This window comes from Sinocyclocheilus anshuiensis, unplaced genomic scaffold, assembly GCF_001515605.1.
Source record: "Sinocyclocheilus anshuiensis isolate Anshui unplaced genomic scaffold, SAMN03320099.WGS_v1.1 scaffold689, whole genome shotgun sequence".
In the NCBI taxonomy this organism is placed as follows: Eukaryota; Metazoa; Chordata; class Actinopteri; order Cypriniformes; family Cyprinidae; genus Sinocyclocheilus; species Sinocyclocheilus anshuiensis.
In genome coordinates, this window is record NW_015536490.1 from 102,409 (window position 1) to 123,189 (window position 20,781).

A 20,781-nucleotide genomic window follows, 5' to 3' on the forward strand; every position below is an offset into this window, starting at 1 on the left:
CGAGTGCTTCCAAATTCTTCAAATCTATATCTATATGTATGTATTTTGATGAGTTATAGTTTGCAGGTGTTTTGAGTGACAGACGGTTGGCATGTCCTTTAATCACTCGCTTTTGTGTGAAAGTGTAATGCTGGCTGGGAGAACAGCTAATGGGTTTCTATTCGCAGCGCTCATTATTTAAGGCTGGTTGCTTATCACAGTAAAGATTGAGAGGACATTCTTCTATCTTTACTTTTTTCTGCAAGTAAAACATGACAGCACATTACTGAAAAGTGATTTTCGGCAAGACTTTGCTTACACCTTGACCCAAAAAAGCTCACCAGTTGCACTTGCTGGTTACTTTTCACCGTGCAGATTGTGAGAACATTTTCTTCCTTTTTTTTTCTTCCTATTTTGGCAAAAAAGTCTCCAAAGTTTAATAGCCTGCAAATGTCTTAAAGCAGAATGAGGATATTTGGATCATTTTTTATACCCTTGGCATCCCTGGATTTCTGAAGGATCCTGTAACTGAGGAATGCAGTGTGTATCCTGGACGGTCCACTATAAATTTTCATAAACACTGCGCAGGATTCGTCCATATAAAGCAAGAAACTAGCAGCACTGCTTTACTCCTCTAACGAAAAAGGACTGGAATATTGATCAATGCCATTTTTACCCAGAGGTCAGCTGAACAGACGCGCAGTGGAGTCTGGATAAGCCAGGTAGACGGTAAGAACACATACTGTTCTCTCAGCTTAACTACAGTTTAAGAGTTGAGATATTCTCAAACACAATAATGGACAGACATCTTGCAAAAAAAATGCAATCAGGTGTGTGCAAAAAGGCTGTAAGATGTTTGTTTAGTACAATAAAAAAACATGCTAAAAATAACGGTTACTCTTTACTTTAGGGTGCCTTTGTTACAGTGTAATTTTACAGTTAAGTATTGAGTAAAATTCATTAACAACCTGTACTTATTATAGGGCTAGGGAAAGGGTTTAGTTGCATGTAATTATGCATAATTTACTGTTACTATAGTAAGTACATATAACGTGTACACAAGGACACTGTAAAAAAAAAAAAGTGTTACCACTATAACATACAACACCACAATTGCTGTGAGTATATAACACAAATTGCATAAAGTGCCATTTTCATGACATGCTTTTGTGCATTCAAAAACATTTGGATGAAGTGCAGGAGTTTCATAAAAGTTTTCATTTTTGATCCTTAACTTAAGTGCTCCTGGTGTAAGATACTGAAAAACAACAAAAAGTGACGCAGGCCGACAATGACAAAACGGAGAATACAAGACCACATTCTCTGTATAATGATTTTAGTTTAATTTGATTTTATCTTTATATTTTCTGCTTTCATGTCATTTTAAAGTTTAGTAATTATATTATGTGTTTTTGTCATTTTTATTAGTTGCATTAAATGTTGCAATGGAAACTAGCTAAAATAAAATAAGTTTAAGTTTTTTGTATTTTATTTGATATATTATTTCAGATAACATTTATTTTAATTTTAAAAATTATGTTTTGTTTTGTTATGTTTTGTTTCTTTTTTATGGTTTTAGTTAGCCAAAATAACCCTGCTGTGGACTGTAGGCAAGTGATAGGCTTATGTTCAATGATATAGAAACAAACAATATATTAGCTTACATGCTGACGTTTTGTAATGAATTATCAATGCCTTACACATCTGCCACAATGATGCCTCTATTATGTATCTCTATTAATTTATCTTATTTCTCTGTATTTGTGCATTCGGTGTTGGCGAGAGCCACTTGCTCTTGGCATATTTGAGTTTATTTTGCCATCAGAAGATGCCAAATGAAAGAGAAAGTGACAGATTGAGGTCTGTCATCTTCCTATTATAGTGCACTGATATGAACATCCCAGAATCATCGTGAACTGTCCTTGCATTTACGTTAGATACAGCTTGTCCTATAGAAGCGAACATGTAACATGAACAACTAACATGTTCTGTTCTTCCTAAAAGCCAGAGTCAGTAGTGTCAGCACTATGAACTGAATGGCAAAAGATAAAGCAATCCATCTAACCTATCTCTCAGGTCCTGTTTGCATTAAGACTTGTCTCAAGTGGACAGATGAGATAAATCACCGTTTGGATATGGTAGATTTAAGCATCTATTATGAAAGGATTTTATTAAGTTACTGCAGCTTTGTTCTTATGATCGTATGATCAGAGAAGCTGACATAAAATGTGTGAATAACAGTGAAAAATAACTTGTGGCATGCCATATGTGGCAAACTTGCTCACAAATTTTTTTCTGAAAATGTATTTTCAGTTAGGAAATGCAATTGTCACTCTTGAAACTGACCGAACTGCATCTGGACAGATTCGTATCTGGCACTTGTGTGAAGGGTAACCTTAGTTCCCTTTCGATACTTCACTCGTACTGCGTCTTGCTTAAGACGTGCAATTCGCTCGTGCAGAGCAAGGACGCACACGTCCTCCGCTCAGAGGTGATGAAATTGCTGGCCAAAGGAGCCTTGGAAAAGGTTCCTCCAGCCCAGAGCGAGTCAGGCCTTTACAGCCGTTACTTCCTCGTCCCCAAGAGAGATGGTGGCCTCCGGCCCATCCTCGATATCAGACACCTGAATCGTGCCCTCGTAAAGAGGTCGTTCAGGATGGTTACACTGAAACAGATCCTCGCGCAAATCCGCTCGAGAGACTGGTTCTTTTCCCTGGACCTGAAGGATGCATACTTTCTGTATCTCAGGGAACCGAGGTTACGTTAGTAACCGAGTACGTTTGCACAGATCTTTTTAGTGAACCATGTAATTGTGTGTGCGCTCCTATGGTTTGAATTCAGAGCCCATTACATTAATCATTCATAGAAAAGCCCAAGTGAGTCATTCAGTCCTTCAACACATCTTATCCATCACTACCATAGTCATTATCTGGATAAAACAAATCTGCCCAGATATGTTTATGACAATCTGCCAAAGAAAACACAGCTTCACCTGAATGGACGTCCCTTCAGATCACATCTTCAAAGTTAGAGCGCCTTTCAAACTCGGATGGCTATTTCTATAACACTTTGTTATAGTACACTTTGCAGGATTCAGCAAAGCCAGGATATAAACTGAAACTATTTTTCACCTTATATTTGATTTCCAGGGGCATTTTTTTTTTACTTTTATTAGTGCAAATCTTCTAAACTTACTAAAGATGATGTATCATCTTTCATATTGAATTTGCTATGTAAATGCAATTTGATAAATTGAATCAAATGAAATAATTATCAACAAAATCCAGAGTTACATTGCAGAAGTGACACAAAATCTGCATCTGAGGCGGCAATTATATGTATTTATACAGACTATTCAATGCAGCTCAGAGAAGCCATGAATGCATATACACTGCAGTTACAATTCATATATTTGTTTTATTTATTTAGTCATTTATCAGACGCTTTTATCCAAAGCGACTTACAAATGAGGACAACAGAAGCAATCAATTGTAGTATTAAAACAACTAAAAACAGATCCAAAACTAAAACTTTATAAATACTACCTATACACATTTTAAAAATAAAGAGATTAAATAAAAATGACAAATGCATACAACAGAATTTCAAAACTTAACATTTAAATGAAAAACAAAAAATAAAGCTAAAAACAATTCAAAATATTAAAGAACAAAAGGTATAAGAGTATAATAATGATTCTAACATAACACTAAGCCAAACACCAAAAAAACAACTAGATGTGTATGTACAACCACACACACATACATATACATATATACATACACATTTATAAATTCAATATATATATTATTTCATTTCCATTTAGTTTGTTGAAGTATTAAAATAACTCAAATTAAAATAATACAAATCAAATGACAGTAGTTTATCAGTAATCCTAAAAAATAACACTGCCAAACACACATGCTAAAAAACAACAACTTACTTACACATAGTAAGAAATGGTTATAAAAACTGAAACAGAAGCGAAACAAGTAATAGGAAAGAGGATAAATAAAAAGCAATACTTATTATATGTAATGTTAGGAGCTTAATGTGTTAAATATAACAGATTGAACAATGAAATTATACTTTAAATATGAATCTAAAACTGCCAGTAGGTGGCAGCAAATTACTGTCTTAATAAGTGAATCATTGATTTACTAATTCAACCAATTCGTTCAAAACAGCTGATTCTTTCAGGAATTAAGTGACTTGCTGATTTTCTAGCATCTAGTTCTGACATAAAAAGATAAAATAGTAAAAGATGATATGAAAAAGATACTAAAAATACCAAAAGATGTGCTAAAAATAGTAAGAGTAGTAAACTAGTATGCAGTTTTGAATTCAGCAACTGTCTTTATGAATGGCTTATTGAATCATTGACTCACTCGATTCGTTCAAAAACGCTGAATCATTCAGGAATGAAACCCCTCCGTATTAATCTGAGACGCAATGTTTGGCAAAGTACATACTGACAATATTGTGTTTGAAATGTATATCAGTTAATATTAACTTGAACATAACATTAACAATCTCAAAAGGAGGACAAATGAGCATCTGTCTCAATATACCTACATTGTATTTCAAAACTGGACTATCTGACCTAATACTGGACAGATGGCCACCCTACTTCAAACTCAGGTTTTATATCTTTTGTGTGTAACAGTGTGCTTTTACATCCAGTGGCAAAACTTCACTCTACTAACTTCTGTTCTGTGGTAAATGGCCATTGGCACATCAAAAAGAGTGAATGTTAATGGCTATATGATCAGTGAAAGTCAGCATTAATCCTGAATCAAAGTGACAGCGTTTTGATAAAGGCCATATTTCAGAAAGACAGCCTGACAATTTCAGAAAGACAATTTTATTACTAAAGTTTAAATAAATCATTATTTAATAATCATTAATATTCTTTTATATTAAACCTAAATAATTGATGGTTCCCACTTACAGGGAAGGGTGCTTTTAATCAGTTGATTGATGTGGACATATGTAAGCAATCACCTAAAGGCACTGCAGTTTTTCCAGTGTGTGTTAAGGTCTATTGAGAGTTTTTAGTGTCTCCACGTCTTCAAGATTTTTAAAAGCCTCTTTAAGCTCCTCTTGGGAGCTTCTGAGATTCATTGTGTTAAAGACTGCAATATGAAACATCTCATTCATGCATGTCTCATGCATTTGCCATTCATTAACACAATCACCACAAAACTCTTATGTTACACTCCCACCCTAACTGCAAAAATAAACAATGTGCTGAATTTGAGCCATTCATAATATAGCTGATAAACATCAGGGTGGTTATGTTTAATTTAAGAGGCATCTGTTCATTTTCCATGAGTTTTATATTGTTGTTTAGTGTGTAGTGATCAAGGCCACTGAACACAACGCCAGAGATATGAGGAAACCTAACACAGTTGCGCAGAAGAAGACAAGCTGAGAGCAGTAGAGTGATTGATTTTGTCCTGCTTTTAGCACCTCAACTTCCTCTGACTCTACAGATAAAGAGAAACGTCCACCCTTTGAATAGTCATTTGACTTGGACCTGACTTTGCATTGCTTAGGATGGAAGCAGAACTTCGTCAGTCTGAATAACATTAAAGAAACAATACACTAGAACATATTCATCTAAATGCTTCATTTCTACATGGACTAATCATAGTATTTAAAAAGTGAGGCGTGTAATTTCTGGGTCACTAGCGTCACCAAATGCAATTGCAAAAGTAATGAAAGTTTCCCAAACACTCCTCCTACGTGCCACTGGTCCCGCCCCAAATTCATGTCATTGGTTGCCAGTTTCGGGCTGGATGAGCACAAATGTCTTGCGGCGCCACATTTTTTGAAATAATTAACCTTTTTAGTTAGTTTTAGTTCAGTTTGAAAACGTACACTACGCTAAACTGAAAGCATCTGCTCTGCTCCATACAGCAAGGTTTGCCAGGTTTACCAGGTCTGTGTGACAAAACTAGCTCAATGGCCAGTCAAAAACAGCCTCAAGTAGGGCAATGACCATATCCCAAATATCAAAACTCAAAATATGCCATTTCCATTCCTAAAATACATATTTTACAGTCACTGCTATGTGCATTTATCATAAAGACAGCTAAAAGGCTTCCTACCAGTGGCCCCCCTTCACAAAACTTAAGATCTAGCGCAGTTTTGTCATAGGTAGAATGCAAAATATTTCAATACAAGCATTTCAGTCAAATGTAATTTACTTAATATTTCAAACCTTTCAACCCAGGGGTTCTCAACTCTGGCCCTCAAGGTCCACTTTCCTGCAGAGTTTAGCTCCAACCCTAATCAAACACACCTGAAGAAGCTATTCAAGGTCTTTAGGATTACAAGAAAGTTACAGGCAGCTGAGTTTGATCCAGGTTGGAGCTAAACTCAGAGTTGAGAACCCCTAAGGAGAGATAACTGACAAGACCATGCTGGAGGATTTGCTGCTCAACCTATCCTGAGCTCATTGACATCTATCTTGTAAGATCTGCTCCCTTTACACAGAGTACGAGTGATTGTGAAATCAAAAGTAAATTGAACAGAGAGCACTCATTCAGAAGCGACTTCAATACCCGGCATATCGATAGTGGCTCCCGGATGAGTGAAAATTATATTAGAATGCTTGTGGGAATGGACACAAAAATTGCGGGTGCAGAACATGCAGGCAATAATGCTCAGAAATTCAGTGGGAACAGGTGGGAGTGGGATTATGAAAACAGTCCCATGCAGGACTATAATGTACAGGTATGTTCTTGGAGTTTTGGAAAAAATTAGGTAGAGACACATGGATGAATTGTTCAAAATAACTCTCATCATATTTAAATAGGTTATATTTCTGAATTATTTTTTAAAACATGGGCTACTCTGATTTGAAGTAAATTATAAATCAGAAAAGGTGTACTGTAAAAGAAAATAAAGCATATTTGGTGTAGTAATGCGGAGGATCACACCCTCTGCTTATGGGTGAAGTAGTACATGTAGTGCATCTCTGCTGCTCAACTGGGTGGCATTAGCATTAATACCTCCATGTGCTGATTCGACTTGTTTTGTTTTGATAAAACTTGCTTTAAAATATTTCTTAAGCTTAAACAAAAGCAGTGTGATACAACTATTGAGTAAAAGAGTATTTCATCTGGACATCCTGTTTTTCAGTTTCAATCTTGAAGTTTCTCTCATATTCTATGTTCAAGAATGTAAATATAAATGTAAGATTAAAAAAAGAGAATTAGAAGTGTTGTGTTTGCAAGTGAAACCAATAACCTTGAAGTATTAAAATTACTAAAACTAAAAAAATTATATATACATAACACTACATATATATATATAACACTGACCGTAATACGCCTCCAACTTGATTGAAGTTGTCTTTTAGGTACAGTAGCACAAAATATCAGAAATTACTTCCCAGTTCAGAGTCCAGAATCCAAACCAACTCACTCTGAAATGTACTCTTCTTAATTTTTTTTTTTTGCATGGTAGCTGCACATCATAGAAAAGCAGTTACTTTAAAGGTGCATAAAGTTTTTTTAATTTGTATTTTGGTGGTTCAAAGTTTGTCTAGTTAACATTAGAAATTAGGACCGGCTGGTAGCTACACTATTATGAAAAATGTAGCCATCTATTCTGACAAAATGTTTGAAAGCAACATATTGTCACACCCCTGGACTGTCTGAGCGTGTTTTTGCTCCCAGTGATCTAATTTTTCCCCTTGTCTGATTGTGTTATCTGATCCACCTGTTTACTCCTCATCTCCTCGTCTCCTCGTTCCGCGCTCCTCACAGTAGTGCAACCCTGACACATATATTTTGCTAATATTTCATTATAGTACAAACTTTCCATTGTTTCCAATGAGGACCATTCTACTTTAAGCAGATTTAAGAATGTTTTTTAAACCACTGAAATGACAAGACCTTGTGTTTTATTAAAGACATTGCAGCTTGAGGGTCATATAGTATACAAGATCCAAGTATATAATGGCTAGAGCGGAAATGACATCAGTAGAACGTCAACAATCCAACAGACAGAACCTGAATATCAGAAAATGTGATGGAGGTATTTCTATTTTCTCTGAAGCCTGAGAAACGTCTCGGTTATGTATGTAACCCTCGTTCCCTGAAGGAGGGAACGGAGACGTTACGTCAGTGACTGACGAATTGGGATCCTCGCTAGAGACACCAATCACCTTTGAGTGTTAACAAAACAAACCAATAAGTCGGCAAGTCCCTCGGCGACGAGCGGGCGGAGGGACTGCAGCCGGCAGTGGGGTGATGACAGCAGCGGGCCGCTGGGGCAGGATTTGTCTGATCGCCTCCGTCTGCTTCTGTGCGGCGGAGAACTGCTGGGCGAAGCTCTCCACCGCATTGCCAAAGAGGCCAGCCTGGGAGATCGGGGAGTCCAGGAAACGGTGTTTGTTGGCCTCCCTCATATCTGCCAGGTTCAGCCATAGGTGTCATTCCTGGACCACCAGAGTGGAGATCGTCTGACCGAGGGGCCGCGCCGTGACTTTCGTTGCCGTGCACAGTTCCTGCATTACCCCTGGGTCAGAACTGCCCTCGTGCAGCTGCTTCAACGCCTTGGCCTGGTAGACCTGCAGGAGGGCCATGGCGTGCAGGGCGGAGGCGGCCTGTCCAGCAGCTCTGTAATTCTTGGCCATTAGAGCGGACGAGAACTTACAGGCCCTGGACGGGAGGCGTGGATTACCCCGCCAGGCGGTGGCGCTTAGCGGGCAGAGCTGCATCGCAATAGCATGCATGATCTCCACATACCCCTTAGCCACCCCGCCCTCGAGGGCAGTGAGGACGGAAGAAGCACTAGCTCTGTTTCGGGCAGAAAAAGGTGCCCTCCAAGATCTAGTAACTTCTTCATGCACTTCCGGGAAGAATGGAACCGAAGGTGGCTGCCGACGATCGGCCTGCGGCACCCCCAGGAACCAATCTTCCAACCTCGAGCGTTCGGGAGATGGAGGGGGTTTCCATTGCAACCCGACGCTCTCGGCAGCCCGGGAAAGCATAGCAGTCAGCTCTGGATCTGACTCGGGCAACGCCACTCTTCCTGACGGAGGCAGCTTGGCGAGTCCCCATCTCCAGAGCCTAGCTCATCCCCCGATGCAGTGATCGACATCCTGTCATTTGCCGGAGGCCAGAATGAGATGCTAGACCCCGCCCTGTCCGGGGTCTCAGCCACCTCATCGCGGAACACCAGAGGGTGCGATGTGCCAGAGGAGTGAGGGGCCCGCGGAGATGCACTCGACGGGGAAGCCCTCACTGTGATCCTCAGATCGGCCTGGCCATATGCCGAAGTAGTCCTCCGCTGCTGGGAGGAACTAGAACAGGGCATGGGGAGGGGGACCCCCTCTGGTTTAATGAAGAGGAGCCTCGATCGCAACATCGTGATGGTCATGTCCCCACGATAAGAACATGAGTCATCCACGAGCGCTGCCTCAGCGTGCTCAATGCCCAGGCACGAGATGCAGCGATCGTGACCATCAGATGGAGCCAGGAAGCGACCGCACCCAGAAACACACGAGTGGAAGGCCATCTTTAAAAAGATGCCACATCACTCGTGGAGCTCTTTTAGATTTGCTCTTTTAGGAAATAAATTGTCGAAGCGCCCAGGAGAGGTCGCAGCACGACCGCAGTTTGAAGAGCTGCAGCATGCCGTCCACACCAACAGCAGCACTGGACCAGCGACCCCCGCTGACATGCCGTAATACCAACACTGTTGGATGCTGTCTTGTAGACACTTGCTCAGTAACCAGACCAGCTGAAAGGCTCGGCTCCGAAGCGAAAAGCTGAATGTGCGGCTGCACGCGCTCTCCTTATATACCCGCGCTGCTGGGTGGGGTGCGCAATGCAAAGATCGCACGCCAACACTTATTGGCTCGTTTTGTTAATACTCGAAGGTGATTGGTCTCTCTAATGAGGATCCCAATTCGTCAGTCACTGACGTAATGTCGAACGTGACTGACTGAAAGGGAACTCGTTCTTAGGAGAGCTGGCTCTTGGGATGCTATTGTGGCCACTTTTGAGTGCCCACTTGACTAGACAATTTGCTTTTGAATGTTCCATAAACACAGATCTGCTCAGGTACACTTCCCTTGCAAAGAATACACATTTAAAATGCCATGCCTCCAAAGGGCGCTCAGAACAATCGTCTGTTTCCTAATAAGGAGACAGTGTGCTTAATAGTGTGATTTGTGTAGGGTGTATCCTGGCTGGAGACTATGTCTGATGCCTGAGAATAAATCAAAGAGGCAGTTTTTCTAAATTTCATTTGAGGGTTATTAGTTATGGTTTGTTTACACAAGACTGAAAGAATAGTCTGTCTTTCACTTAGTCAGTAAGTGTAAGCAGTCACATGAACCATTATAGACTACTTCCATTTCCATTTACTGCTACCATCACAGGAATAAATTACATTTTACAATATATTCAAATAGAAATCAGTCATTTTAAATAGTTATATTATTTAAGAAATTGTCTGTTTTTACTGCATCAAATAAATGCAGCCTTGGTGAGACTTCAAAAGCATTAAAATATCTGACTGACCCCAAATGAAATTGTGTTCCAGACGGAGATGAACCGAGGTTATGAATCATCATTACTCACATTCAAATTCCACATTTACACACGCACACACCAACTAGTAGCCTATATTTTTTTATGAAGACCTCCCATTAACTTCTGTTGTTCTTAAATTAAGTTAATTATAATCACTATAGACTACTATCTTTATATGGCATAAATAGTAAGAGTATATGTCATTATGCTATTTCATTTGCTGACTTTTGCTGCAACGTATTTTGACATAAGCATCCGCAGACCAATGGGACTTTATGACTTTAAGGCCGCCCACTGTATTTTTGGAAATCCAGTTCACTGTATTTCCGTTTCATATCAGACTGACCCATCTCTTTCCACAGCTCAAAACAATAGAGTACATTCAAATACAAGTGTTTTGTACCTGCATCCTTGAAACTAGATTTTAAAATTGAACAACTAATCAGTTTTGGTATTTTAAAAGGATAGTTGTCAGTTCTGTCATCATTTACTTACCTGTACCAAGCCTGTATGAGTTTCTTTCTTCTGTTGAACACTGAAGTATGTGAGAAACCAAACACCTCCATAGTATGGAACAAAATACTATGGAAGTCAATGGGGACCAGAAACTGTTTGGTTACCAACATTCCTCAAAATGTCATAAAATATCTTCTTTTGTGTTCAGCAGCAGACTGAACTTTATACAGCTTTGGAACAACTTGAGGGCGAATAAATGACAGAATTTTCATTTTTGAGTGAAATATGCCGCCTCTTAGTCATTTTATCCCCAACCCCCCGAAACATGTACATTTACCTACAACGGTTGATTGTAATTCAAACATTGTTTAATTATGTTTTAGCATGTTTTCTGTTACTGCCATATGATATTTTGACGCATAAAACAGTGAAGCGTTGGCAGGAAAATCATGACACATCTACACAAAACCCTGTCATGTACCAGTCCATGCATCTTCCTCTTTCCATGTTCTTCTGGACCTGAAGCAGAGTGTAGTTTTGCCCAGTGCACTCTAATAACGTCTGCTGAAGCGTTTGAGTCCGTGTGGTCTGGTGTAGTTCTTACTCTCTGGAAAACTGGCCTAGGCATTTCCTGATCTCAGCTGCTGAATTGTTTAGTTCCCCCAGCCGCTTTTCTTACAGAATCATATGGGAATGGAATCAATAACTATCATTCCTATAAGAATATAATGTTTTAAATGCAAGACAAGCAAAGGCACATCCACTGGCACACACACAAGCATATGGAGTTAATGTTCTGTGTCTGGTTATGTGACAAGCAAATATAAACTGTGTATTTATGGTTTGACAACATCTCAGTTTAATAAGAAGAACCCACGTAAAAACAAATTATACAGTGTACTTACACTTAATTTCTATATGTGTCAATGGATTCAGGCTAATAGTTAATGGAGTTAAAAGTTAATGGAAATGCCACACTGTCTTGGTTTTGTTTTTTAACTATTATTTGACTATATTTTTTATTAACTTTTTTTTATTAACCATGGCAAATGCATGATGTTGCTTTTTTCCCCACATATATACATTAGTATTATAGAAATTAATGTATATAATAATAAATTAATGTATATAATAATACTAGGTTATTTTCATGGTTGGGTCTTGTGAAAAGAAGCGTGCTTTATTGTATTGAATGTGCACTTGTACTTCAAATCCTAAAAAGTATATATATATATATATATATATATATATATTCTTTTAAACTTCTCTTTCAGATAAAATAATCTGAATTAAAAGGGCACTTAAGTTGCACTTAGAGTAAATTTTCATGGCTGTTTCACTTAAGTACACTTTAAAAAATGTTTTAAATTTAAATCATTATAAATTATAATTAAAATTAATTAAATAATTTAAATAAATTAAAGTATATTTTAAATAATTGTTTTAATAATATTTTGTCATGCTTAAAATAAGTATACTTATTTTGATTTGTTTACTAGAACACGTAAAGTACTTGATTATAATTTGAACTGTAATGTGTTATTCAATATTACATTTACAGTTAATACATTTTAAATGTACTAAATTGCAAGTTCATCATTACAAATGTATTACTACAAATATATATGAAAATAAATGACAGAGTTTCAATAGAATAAAGTGTCTGAAAATATTACATTCAGTTCACACTTAAGTATTATTTTAAAGTATATTATTTCCATAATGAGTGCTCTTTTTAAAAGTATGCTTAATCATTTTCACAAGGGTGTTCATGATTACTAATGTAATAATAATTTACAGAAACCTACCATAAAGTGTTATCTTTTAATCTTTTATAATTACTTTGGAGTGTCATTTAAATAATAACAAGGTAATCATTTAATACCATGGTATACCATCTGACACTAAGTACTGTATCATGGTACTGCCACTGTAAACCAACTAATATACTTCTCGTGTGTGTTGTGAAGTTGCCAAAGGAGAAGCTTGTGATCAGCGTGACACTAGGGCCCGAGTGTAAACACAACAGTTTTTCTTGGAACTTCCCATTTTATCCCCATCTGATTGATTGAAATATAAAACATTAAACAAGAGCGCTTTGGGAGCATGTGGCAGTTTTTGTATCTTCTGGATACAGCCGATTTGGGCCACAGGACACGGCTGGACGATCCACACCTGTGCGCTCTGAGACCTGCGACCGGAATGAGATCAACAGAAGAGCAGAAAAGCTGCGGATGGCGAAAACACTTGTGCAAACATCTGTGAATGAAATCTTTGGAATAACAACTCGGTTTGCACGAGGCTGCTCATACATAGCTGAAAGATTTTGAATACACAATCTAAGCTGTTTTCATTTGGTTTGGAGTTTGTTAGTGCAGCAGGTCTGTAATTGTTGGACTGCTGCCCTTGAACCGTTTTTGAGAATAACAATTGTGTCAAACATCAGCGTCAACCATCAGTGCAGCTAAAAAAAAATGTCAAAGCAATAAAAAAAAGACAAAACGGTGAATGTTAATGTGGAATTTGAGAAACACAATCCACCCAAGTACGAGAATTAAGCATCATTGCTTTCCTAAAATGCGTCACAAGCCTTAGTAAATCATGTTGCATTATTTATTTAGATACTTTCCACCCATAAATTTTGCATCTGAAAGGCAAACTCCTACAAATGCATATGCAATAAGGTCAGCTGCAAAAATAACTCTCCACACTTTTTCATTGTTGAATGTTTCATTGCGTGTCTTTAGTAAATTGCCAAAAGAGGGTTTGCACTGGTGCAAACTGATAGTAAATCTGGCCCAAGGTCTTCCATGGTCTCAGGTCAATCTGATCAGCACAATATTGAACAAACTCACATGTGGTGGTAAAAGAAACACAGTGAGCAAAATTCCATGCAAATTTAACGCTAAACTCCATCTGATATCAAAATATTCCCCAAGTTTCAGTTTTAAACTTTGTCATTTCTGCGCTCCACTGCGGTCACCAAACAAAACTGACAAAAGTAATGATTGTTTTCAAACAGGTTTCTCCTCCTGTCTGCCACTTTTGGCAAAAACTCACAGTAATGTTTGGATGAATGTTGCTAAAAAAGATGGAAAAAAAAGAGAATATTAATCTGCTCTTTTCAACAATGTAATTTATAAAAACACAATCTACCCAAGTGTGAGAAATGAGAAGCTTCGAGGTACAGAAGCTTTAGTTCTAGTGTCACTGAAATATATGTTGTATTTTTTTAGTAGGGATGTCCCGAGCTGATCTCAAGGATTGGTATCGGGGGCCGATAAAGCATTTTTTTAACTGATCGGGATCGGCTATCCTGAGCCCGACCCTTATTTTACGTCAGCTGTCATGCCGTTGTCTTGCAGTAGGAGCCGGTGTGCATCTTCCAGTAGGTTTGCCAACCGGCCTTAAAAGCAAAAGAAGGCGCTCAAATGTGTGTGTGACGCATGAGAACCAGTAGGTCTAATCTAGCACCTCACACACACATTCGAGCTTCCGTGTTTAACGTATTTTGATGCGCACCTTTGAACGAATCACTAGATAGTCATTTATATACTGTTTACTTTTATCTGCTGTCAGACTCTCTGAGACGTCGTTATAATAACGTGTTGCTATAGGTTGCATCTTGCTTTGGACTTGACTGACAGACTGGCAATCTGACACCATGAGCTTCATGCTTTCTAACCTTATATATTACTTTTACTCTCTGCACAACTCTATACACTGGATTAATTTGAATAACTTTAATGTACTTGTAAAGGACTAGGAAAATACAAGTATTGGATCGGGGCTCGGTATCGGCAGTTACTCAATATTCATTGGCACAAAAAAACCTGATCGGGACATCCCTAATTTTTAGCATTGCCACATTATGTCTTTTTCCAAGTGGCGAGCAGTGACCTCTTCAACCGGGTATGCTAATGTAACATTAATTTATTAGAGACCACAAATAGAAACACCATGGCATGTGTCGATTTTCACATTGATTAGTTCAGTGCTTGTCAAACCTGTCCTGGGACCCCCAACCACTGCACATATTGAAGGTCTCCCTCATAGGCCACACCCAGTTCAAGTCTTGCAGACTCTACTAATGAGTTGATGAGTTGCATCAGGTGTGTTAAATGAGGGAGACATACAAAATATGCAGGGTTAGTACTGGATTAGTTTGCTCAAACATGTTGCCAAATAATGTGTACTTTCAAAATACTGTATCTATGCCAAAAATATATCAAATTATGTTTTTAGTGGACTTTCAAAATGTGCTTTTTGAAACAACAACAACATCATAGCAATAGAGCAACGGGGCCAAAGCTGCTATGGATCCACTCACCCACATCCTTCCTTAACTGGCAGAGATTTACAGAAAATGTAATTTGGCAAATAAATAATTTATGGACAGTGAGATACACATTCCCAACATTTTATTGTGTCAGCTTTGTATCTCAAATGAAAAGGGAATATATAGTAACATTAATATTAATTAGCCAGTCTGCAAGCTCATTCTCTCGAATGGCTTGAGCATTCGCAGCTTATATGGACTGAATTATAGGCCCGCTTTTATCATGGTCAATTTTCAATCAACTGCTTTTTTGGTAGAGCAGCTTAAAGGAACAATTAGTTATTTTAGCCAAACTACCTTATCACTGGCCAGGTGGTTAAGATTGAGCTGGTTAGCTTTAGCAGTTAGCTCCAGTTAGTAAATCATTATTAGACCATTATGGGGAGAAAAAAAGCATGTTATGCTTTATTTTGATAGTCTACTTTAGACATTCTACTAACAATAAGTAACTTTGCAGCTACATGTCAACTAACTCTTATTTTAATATTAGTAGACTTTTAGTTTAGTGTTAGTAGAATAAGTTGACATGTTTGTAAACTTGTGAAGTGTCTGTTGTTGGAGTATCAAAATAAAGTGCTAGCAGATATTAAGCAGACCCTCTACTGATACTCTAATGACTGCTAGTTGACATATAGATTCAAAAGCATCTTTCTCCACTGACAGCCATTCAGTTGTAGTGAATATTCTGACGAAATGAAAATCACAGCTAATGTTTCTGGCTTTACTTGTCTAAATATGTAATGCCAAAATCTCAATAGAATAACAAACAGTCAAACAGTGTTTGTTTTTGGTTTTGTCTGATGGATGTTGGGTTGTTTTGCAGGGGCCCAATGCTTCTCCTCATTCTAAGATGAAGTTATGGAAGTTTGCTGCCATCGGCCTGATTCTCTGTGGTGCTGCGCTTCCCCTGCTCGTCCTTAAAACCACTCCCTCTTCCCGAGCCCCGCCCCCTCCTCCCCACCGCAGAGCTTCATCCTCATCACTTTCACCTCCATCATCTTCATTTACACCCAGCAATTCGTCGTCTACTGTTGCGGTAGATCGGCGGCAACGGAAGATCAGATCAGCTGACGGAGGAAACTCTCTCGTATCAGAACGTAAGATCATGATGAGCCCTTATGTTCTCTTGTGTTGTGTCTGCAGTTCATTATAGCGTAGCCTATCACTGTTTACATCAGATTGCATTTATCATGCAGGCTTCCCAGGCTTAAGTCCAACTTCACACAAACAGAATTCCATGTGAATTTAACTCTAAATCTGATAACCAATATTCCCTGCAGTTTCAATTTTTAAGTTTGTACTTTCACGCCACTGTGGTAACCAAACAAAACTGGAAAAAAAAGACATTGTTTACAAACAGGATTCTTAACATTATCACATGAGTATTCGTATGTGTTTCACATAAAATGTGGTTCTACCTGACAGCATCTAAAACATGAACAACTTTACGGGCATGATCATGAATACCCATTTAATCTTTGAATATTTAATTCATAGAATTAATTGGTTGATTCTACACTCTAAAAAATGCTGGGTTAAATACAACCCAGTGCTGGGTAAAATAGGGACAGACCCAGCAATTGGGCTGTTTTGACCCAGTGGTTGGGTTACTACCCAGAAGGTTGGGTTAAACATTTAACCCAACCGCTGGGTCAAAACAGCCCAATTGCTGGGTTTGTCCCTATTTAACCCAGCACTGGGTTGTATTTAACCCAGCATTTTTAGAGTGCATTGTATTAAAAATTAATTTTAAGATTGTTTTAAACACATTTGGCTCATTTACTTAATTTAAATATATAACATTGCATTCTGTTCTGTGTGACTTCAAGTGCAAACTCGTTTCAAAGCAATAACTATTTAACGCTTTAACAAAGACTTTTTTAAAATCCCTATGGGGAAAATTAATGGGAAAAATGCAGCAGCAAAAAGTGGACGTGTTCTAATTGACTCTTATTGAAATAATGCAAATGTTTTTGGCATGATAAATGCTAAAAAATAATTAACCCTCCTTTTTTCTCCATCGCAGTCATGAAGATCTTCCAGAGCTTCACAGAGGGCGAGTTGAAGCAGGTCATCGGGACACTGGTGGATAGGAAAGCCCGCAGAGATGCCCAGCAGAGCAAAAGGACTAAACGGGCTAAAAAGCGAGCCAAACCCTGCTCGCTGCGGGAGGTGGAGGTGACAGTCAGTCAGCTGGGGTTGGGCTACGTCAGTGACGAGACTATAGTCTTCCATTACTGCAGCGGAAAGTGCACTACAAGTCGCAAAAACTACGACCTGACGCTGGCTTTCATGAAGCGCTCGCGGCTGCTAACAAAGTACGAGAAGGACAAGGCTCGCCACAGCCCCTGCTGTCGGCCCACCGCATACGAGGAGGACATCTCCTTCCTCGATAACTTCAATAAATACCACACAATCCAAGAGTTTTCAGCCAAAGCATGCGGATGCGTCTGACGTCGAGGGTCAAAACTCATCAAAACTTAGGAAACATAGCATGTTTTAATCTCTGAAAGCTACAGACCCTTGATTCTGAGAAGAAGATCTTCTGGGTTTAAAGCACTGAGGCAAGAGCGAATGTTTTGCATTGCCTTCACGAAAAATACTCGGCTGACAGATTGTCCTCAGACATTTCTGCCAGTCCTGATGAAGAGAAACCGCAAATATATTTAGCAAATAATAATTATTCTCATGTTTATTCGTTGCTAATGAGATGCTGCTGTATATCTTATTTCTATTGCCTTCGTGGGTCTACTTCAAATAGCTTGTAATGTTGAGCTCAATGGAGAAAACCTCTAGAAAATTCATTCAGGGCTTCAGTAAACAAAGCAAGTACACAAAGGCACACCCACTGCTGAACAAAACTTCCTCATTGTGTAACCGACCTGTAAATGATCCCAGCAGCTCCGAAAGGGTTCAACTCTGACAAAGTCAAAACATTCCCACAAATCCAGTTCAAACGAACATATAAGTTATACTGAACATCTACCTCAGCTTTGAAATAGTCAAAATTGCTCTGTAAACGAAAACATTAAATTCATTAAATGTTCATTTCATTAAAATATGTTAATGTATTAAACATTATAATAATTAAACAAAAATGATGTATAAAGAATAAAAAAGAACCTAATAATGTGCTAAAGGCTGGATTACACATGCCATATCATAAACATGATAATTTTTAACAGATTTTAAAATGCTAAGTATCATACAAATGCCGATTTGTAAATGGCAAACTCACAAGTCGTTCCGAACACAACAAATTCATGCAGAAATATGCGCCTTGTGACAAACGATAAAATATGTGTTCTAAAATAAGATCAAAATATCCAACGTGTTTGATATCCTCCGACTGGATGGAATCATAGTCTGAAGCTAAAAATATTGGAGTCTGTGCCCATCGTACACTACGCAGTTATCCCGTGAAATCTGTCAGATCCGATTGCCGAGTTTTCGGCAAAATCTGGGCAAAAGTTGTGTAGCATAATCCAGCCTTATGAATCTGATCAATTGAAATGATCAAAATACTATATGAAACGGGTTTCAAATGATAAAATTGTATATATTTATGAAACAATACTACAATGTCCAAAACAATCTCATTGCAAATCTTAACTAGTACTAATTTTGGCAAACTGGTGGCTCATATTTATGAATTTGTACTCATTCGTATGTTTTCATACAATCTGCTTAAGCCCAAGTGATGGTTACATTTAGGGGCGGACCCTCATGTTTTGTTTTGTTTTTTGCGAAAAATAGTATGTTTTTGTACTTCACATTGTATAAATTCATAGATCGAGTTGCAATGTCTCCCCAAGGTTCTCCGGATTAGAGGGAAATTAGTTCGATTTTTGTGCATTGAAAATATCCAAATTGTGCTTTGCCAAAATTATGCTACTATTGGCCTGGACTGGCTGTCATAAAGGCACTGAGATCTTTGAACTGTTCCTCAGAGGAAAGAAAACAGCAGCTCTCGTTGCATCAAGAATCCCTCCAGGTTCCTTTCATTGTCAGACGGTTTCCATTCCTTTAGATTTTTGCAAGAGTATTGGAATTGAAGGTAACCTCTCAGCAGCAGTCGGTGTCAGGAAATCCGTGCCCGAGGTCTTCCCTTAGTTAACCTGACCAAATCCACTTCGTTTGGGTAAATCCTATCACAGAAGAGTCTAATCCACTTAGCTCCTGTCAGGCCTTGGCCAAAAATACAGAGAACTCAAGTGGGAAGAACCTACCTGCAAAAGTGTTCTGATTTTAGCTCTAAACTCCACCAAAATAATCTCCTGTGATCAGGTGTTAAACAAGCACAGATACTAGTTAAACGAACTGCTCGTTTCGACTTTCTGTAGTCAATCATGTTTGCATTGACATAAAAATAATACTTTATAATAACATTATATAACGCTATACTTAGTGGATTACAGCTGTAATAAGACACGTACACATTATGTCAACAGATTGCAAATGCGATAATTGCATGCAACAGTCATCAGAACTATTTTTTTTTCTGGGACTAGGAAGAGAATTTTGGTATATAACTGAAGTACGATGAATCGACATGAGAGTTGAAATCAATGTCTTGTGCTCAGGAAGCAGTTGAGTGACCCTTTAAGCCACATGTAAGTCTGCTCATTTCATTAGAGCACTGATGTAATTACAGGACAAGACTTAAGCCCTAACAAACGCCCGGCCTTAACACTCAACAAACCATGTGCTTACAAAGGTGTAAAGACTTTGTGCTACTGTAACAAACATTAATACAAACTTTATTTTGTTTTCACATATGGACAAAAATATATATGAAACCAAATTGAAGATTTATGCAATACACTAATGTAGTAATGTGCATGTTTATGGTTGTAAGTATCTTTTAGCATGCTGAACTAGAGCAATTGTTATGAAATAGAATCTAATTCACGTCAGAATTTCACATTCATAACCAAACACCATATGCAAAAGTGTCTAAGCTATGTTTCTGGTATGATATTGCTTTTGTGCAATAATTCAAGGGATGGTTCACCCAAAAATGAAAATTCAGTCATGATTTACTCACCCTAAATGTCATTCCAAACCTGCATGACTTCCTTTCTTCTGTGGAACATAAAAGAAGATAATCTGAAGAATGTTTTGGTGATTTTGGAAAATACATTTCTTGAGACATTTGTGACCCTGGACCACAAAACCAGTCATAAGGGTCAGTTTCTCGAAATTGAGATGTATACATCATCTGAAAGCTGAATACATAAGCTTTCTATTGATGTATGGTTTGTTAGGTTAGGACAATATTTGGCCGAGATACAACTATTTGAAAATCTGGAATCTGAGGATGCAAAAAAATTGAAGAAAATTGCCTTTAAAGTTGTCCAAATGAAGTTCTTAGCAATGCATATTACTAATCAAAAATTACGTTTTAATATATTTACAGTAGGAAATTTACAAAATATCTTCATGGAACAT

General features: G+C 38.1%; 1 protein-coding gene across 1 annotated transcript; it reads left to right on the forward strand.

Moving 5' to 3' along the window:
* The first annotated feature begins 403 nt into the window (after nt 1–403).
* Nucleotides 404–18,351, forward strand: LOC107685306 (neurturin-like). The gene is made up of 3 exons (XM_016481852.1): nt 404–708; nt 16,154–16,427; nt 17,357–18,351. Exons 2-3 carry the CDS (start codon nt 16,181–16,183, stop codon nt 17,782–17,784), a joined length of 675 nt encoding a protein of 224 aa, XP_016337338.1. The 5' UTR covers nt 404–708; nt 16,154–16,180; the 3' UTR covers nt 17,785–18,351.
* Nucleotides 18,352–20,781: the final 2,430 nt, after the last annotated feature.

Bases quoted from the DNA above. Each gene is read 5' to 3' on its own strand.
- LOC107685306 (XM_016481852.1), top strand. From the start codon at position 16,181: ATGAAGTTATGGAAGTTTGCTGCCATCGGCCTGATTCTCTGTGGTGCT. The intron at 16,428-17,356 runs GTAAGATCATGA...TCTCCATCGCAG, and splicing joins AAACTCTCTCGTATCAGAAC to TCATGAAGATCTTCCAGAGC.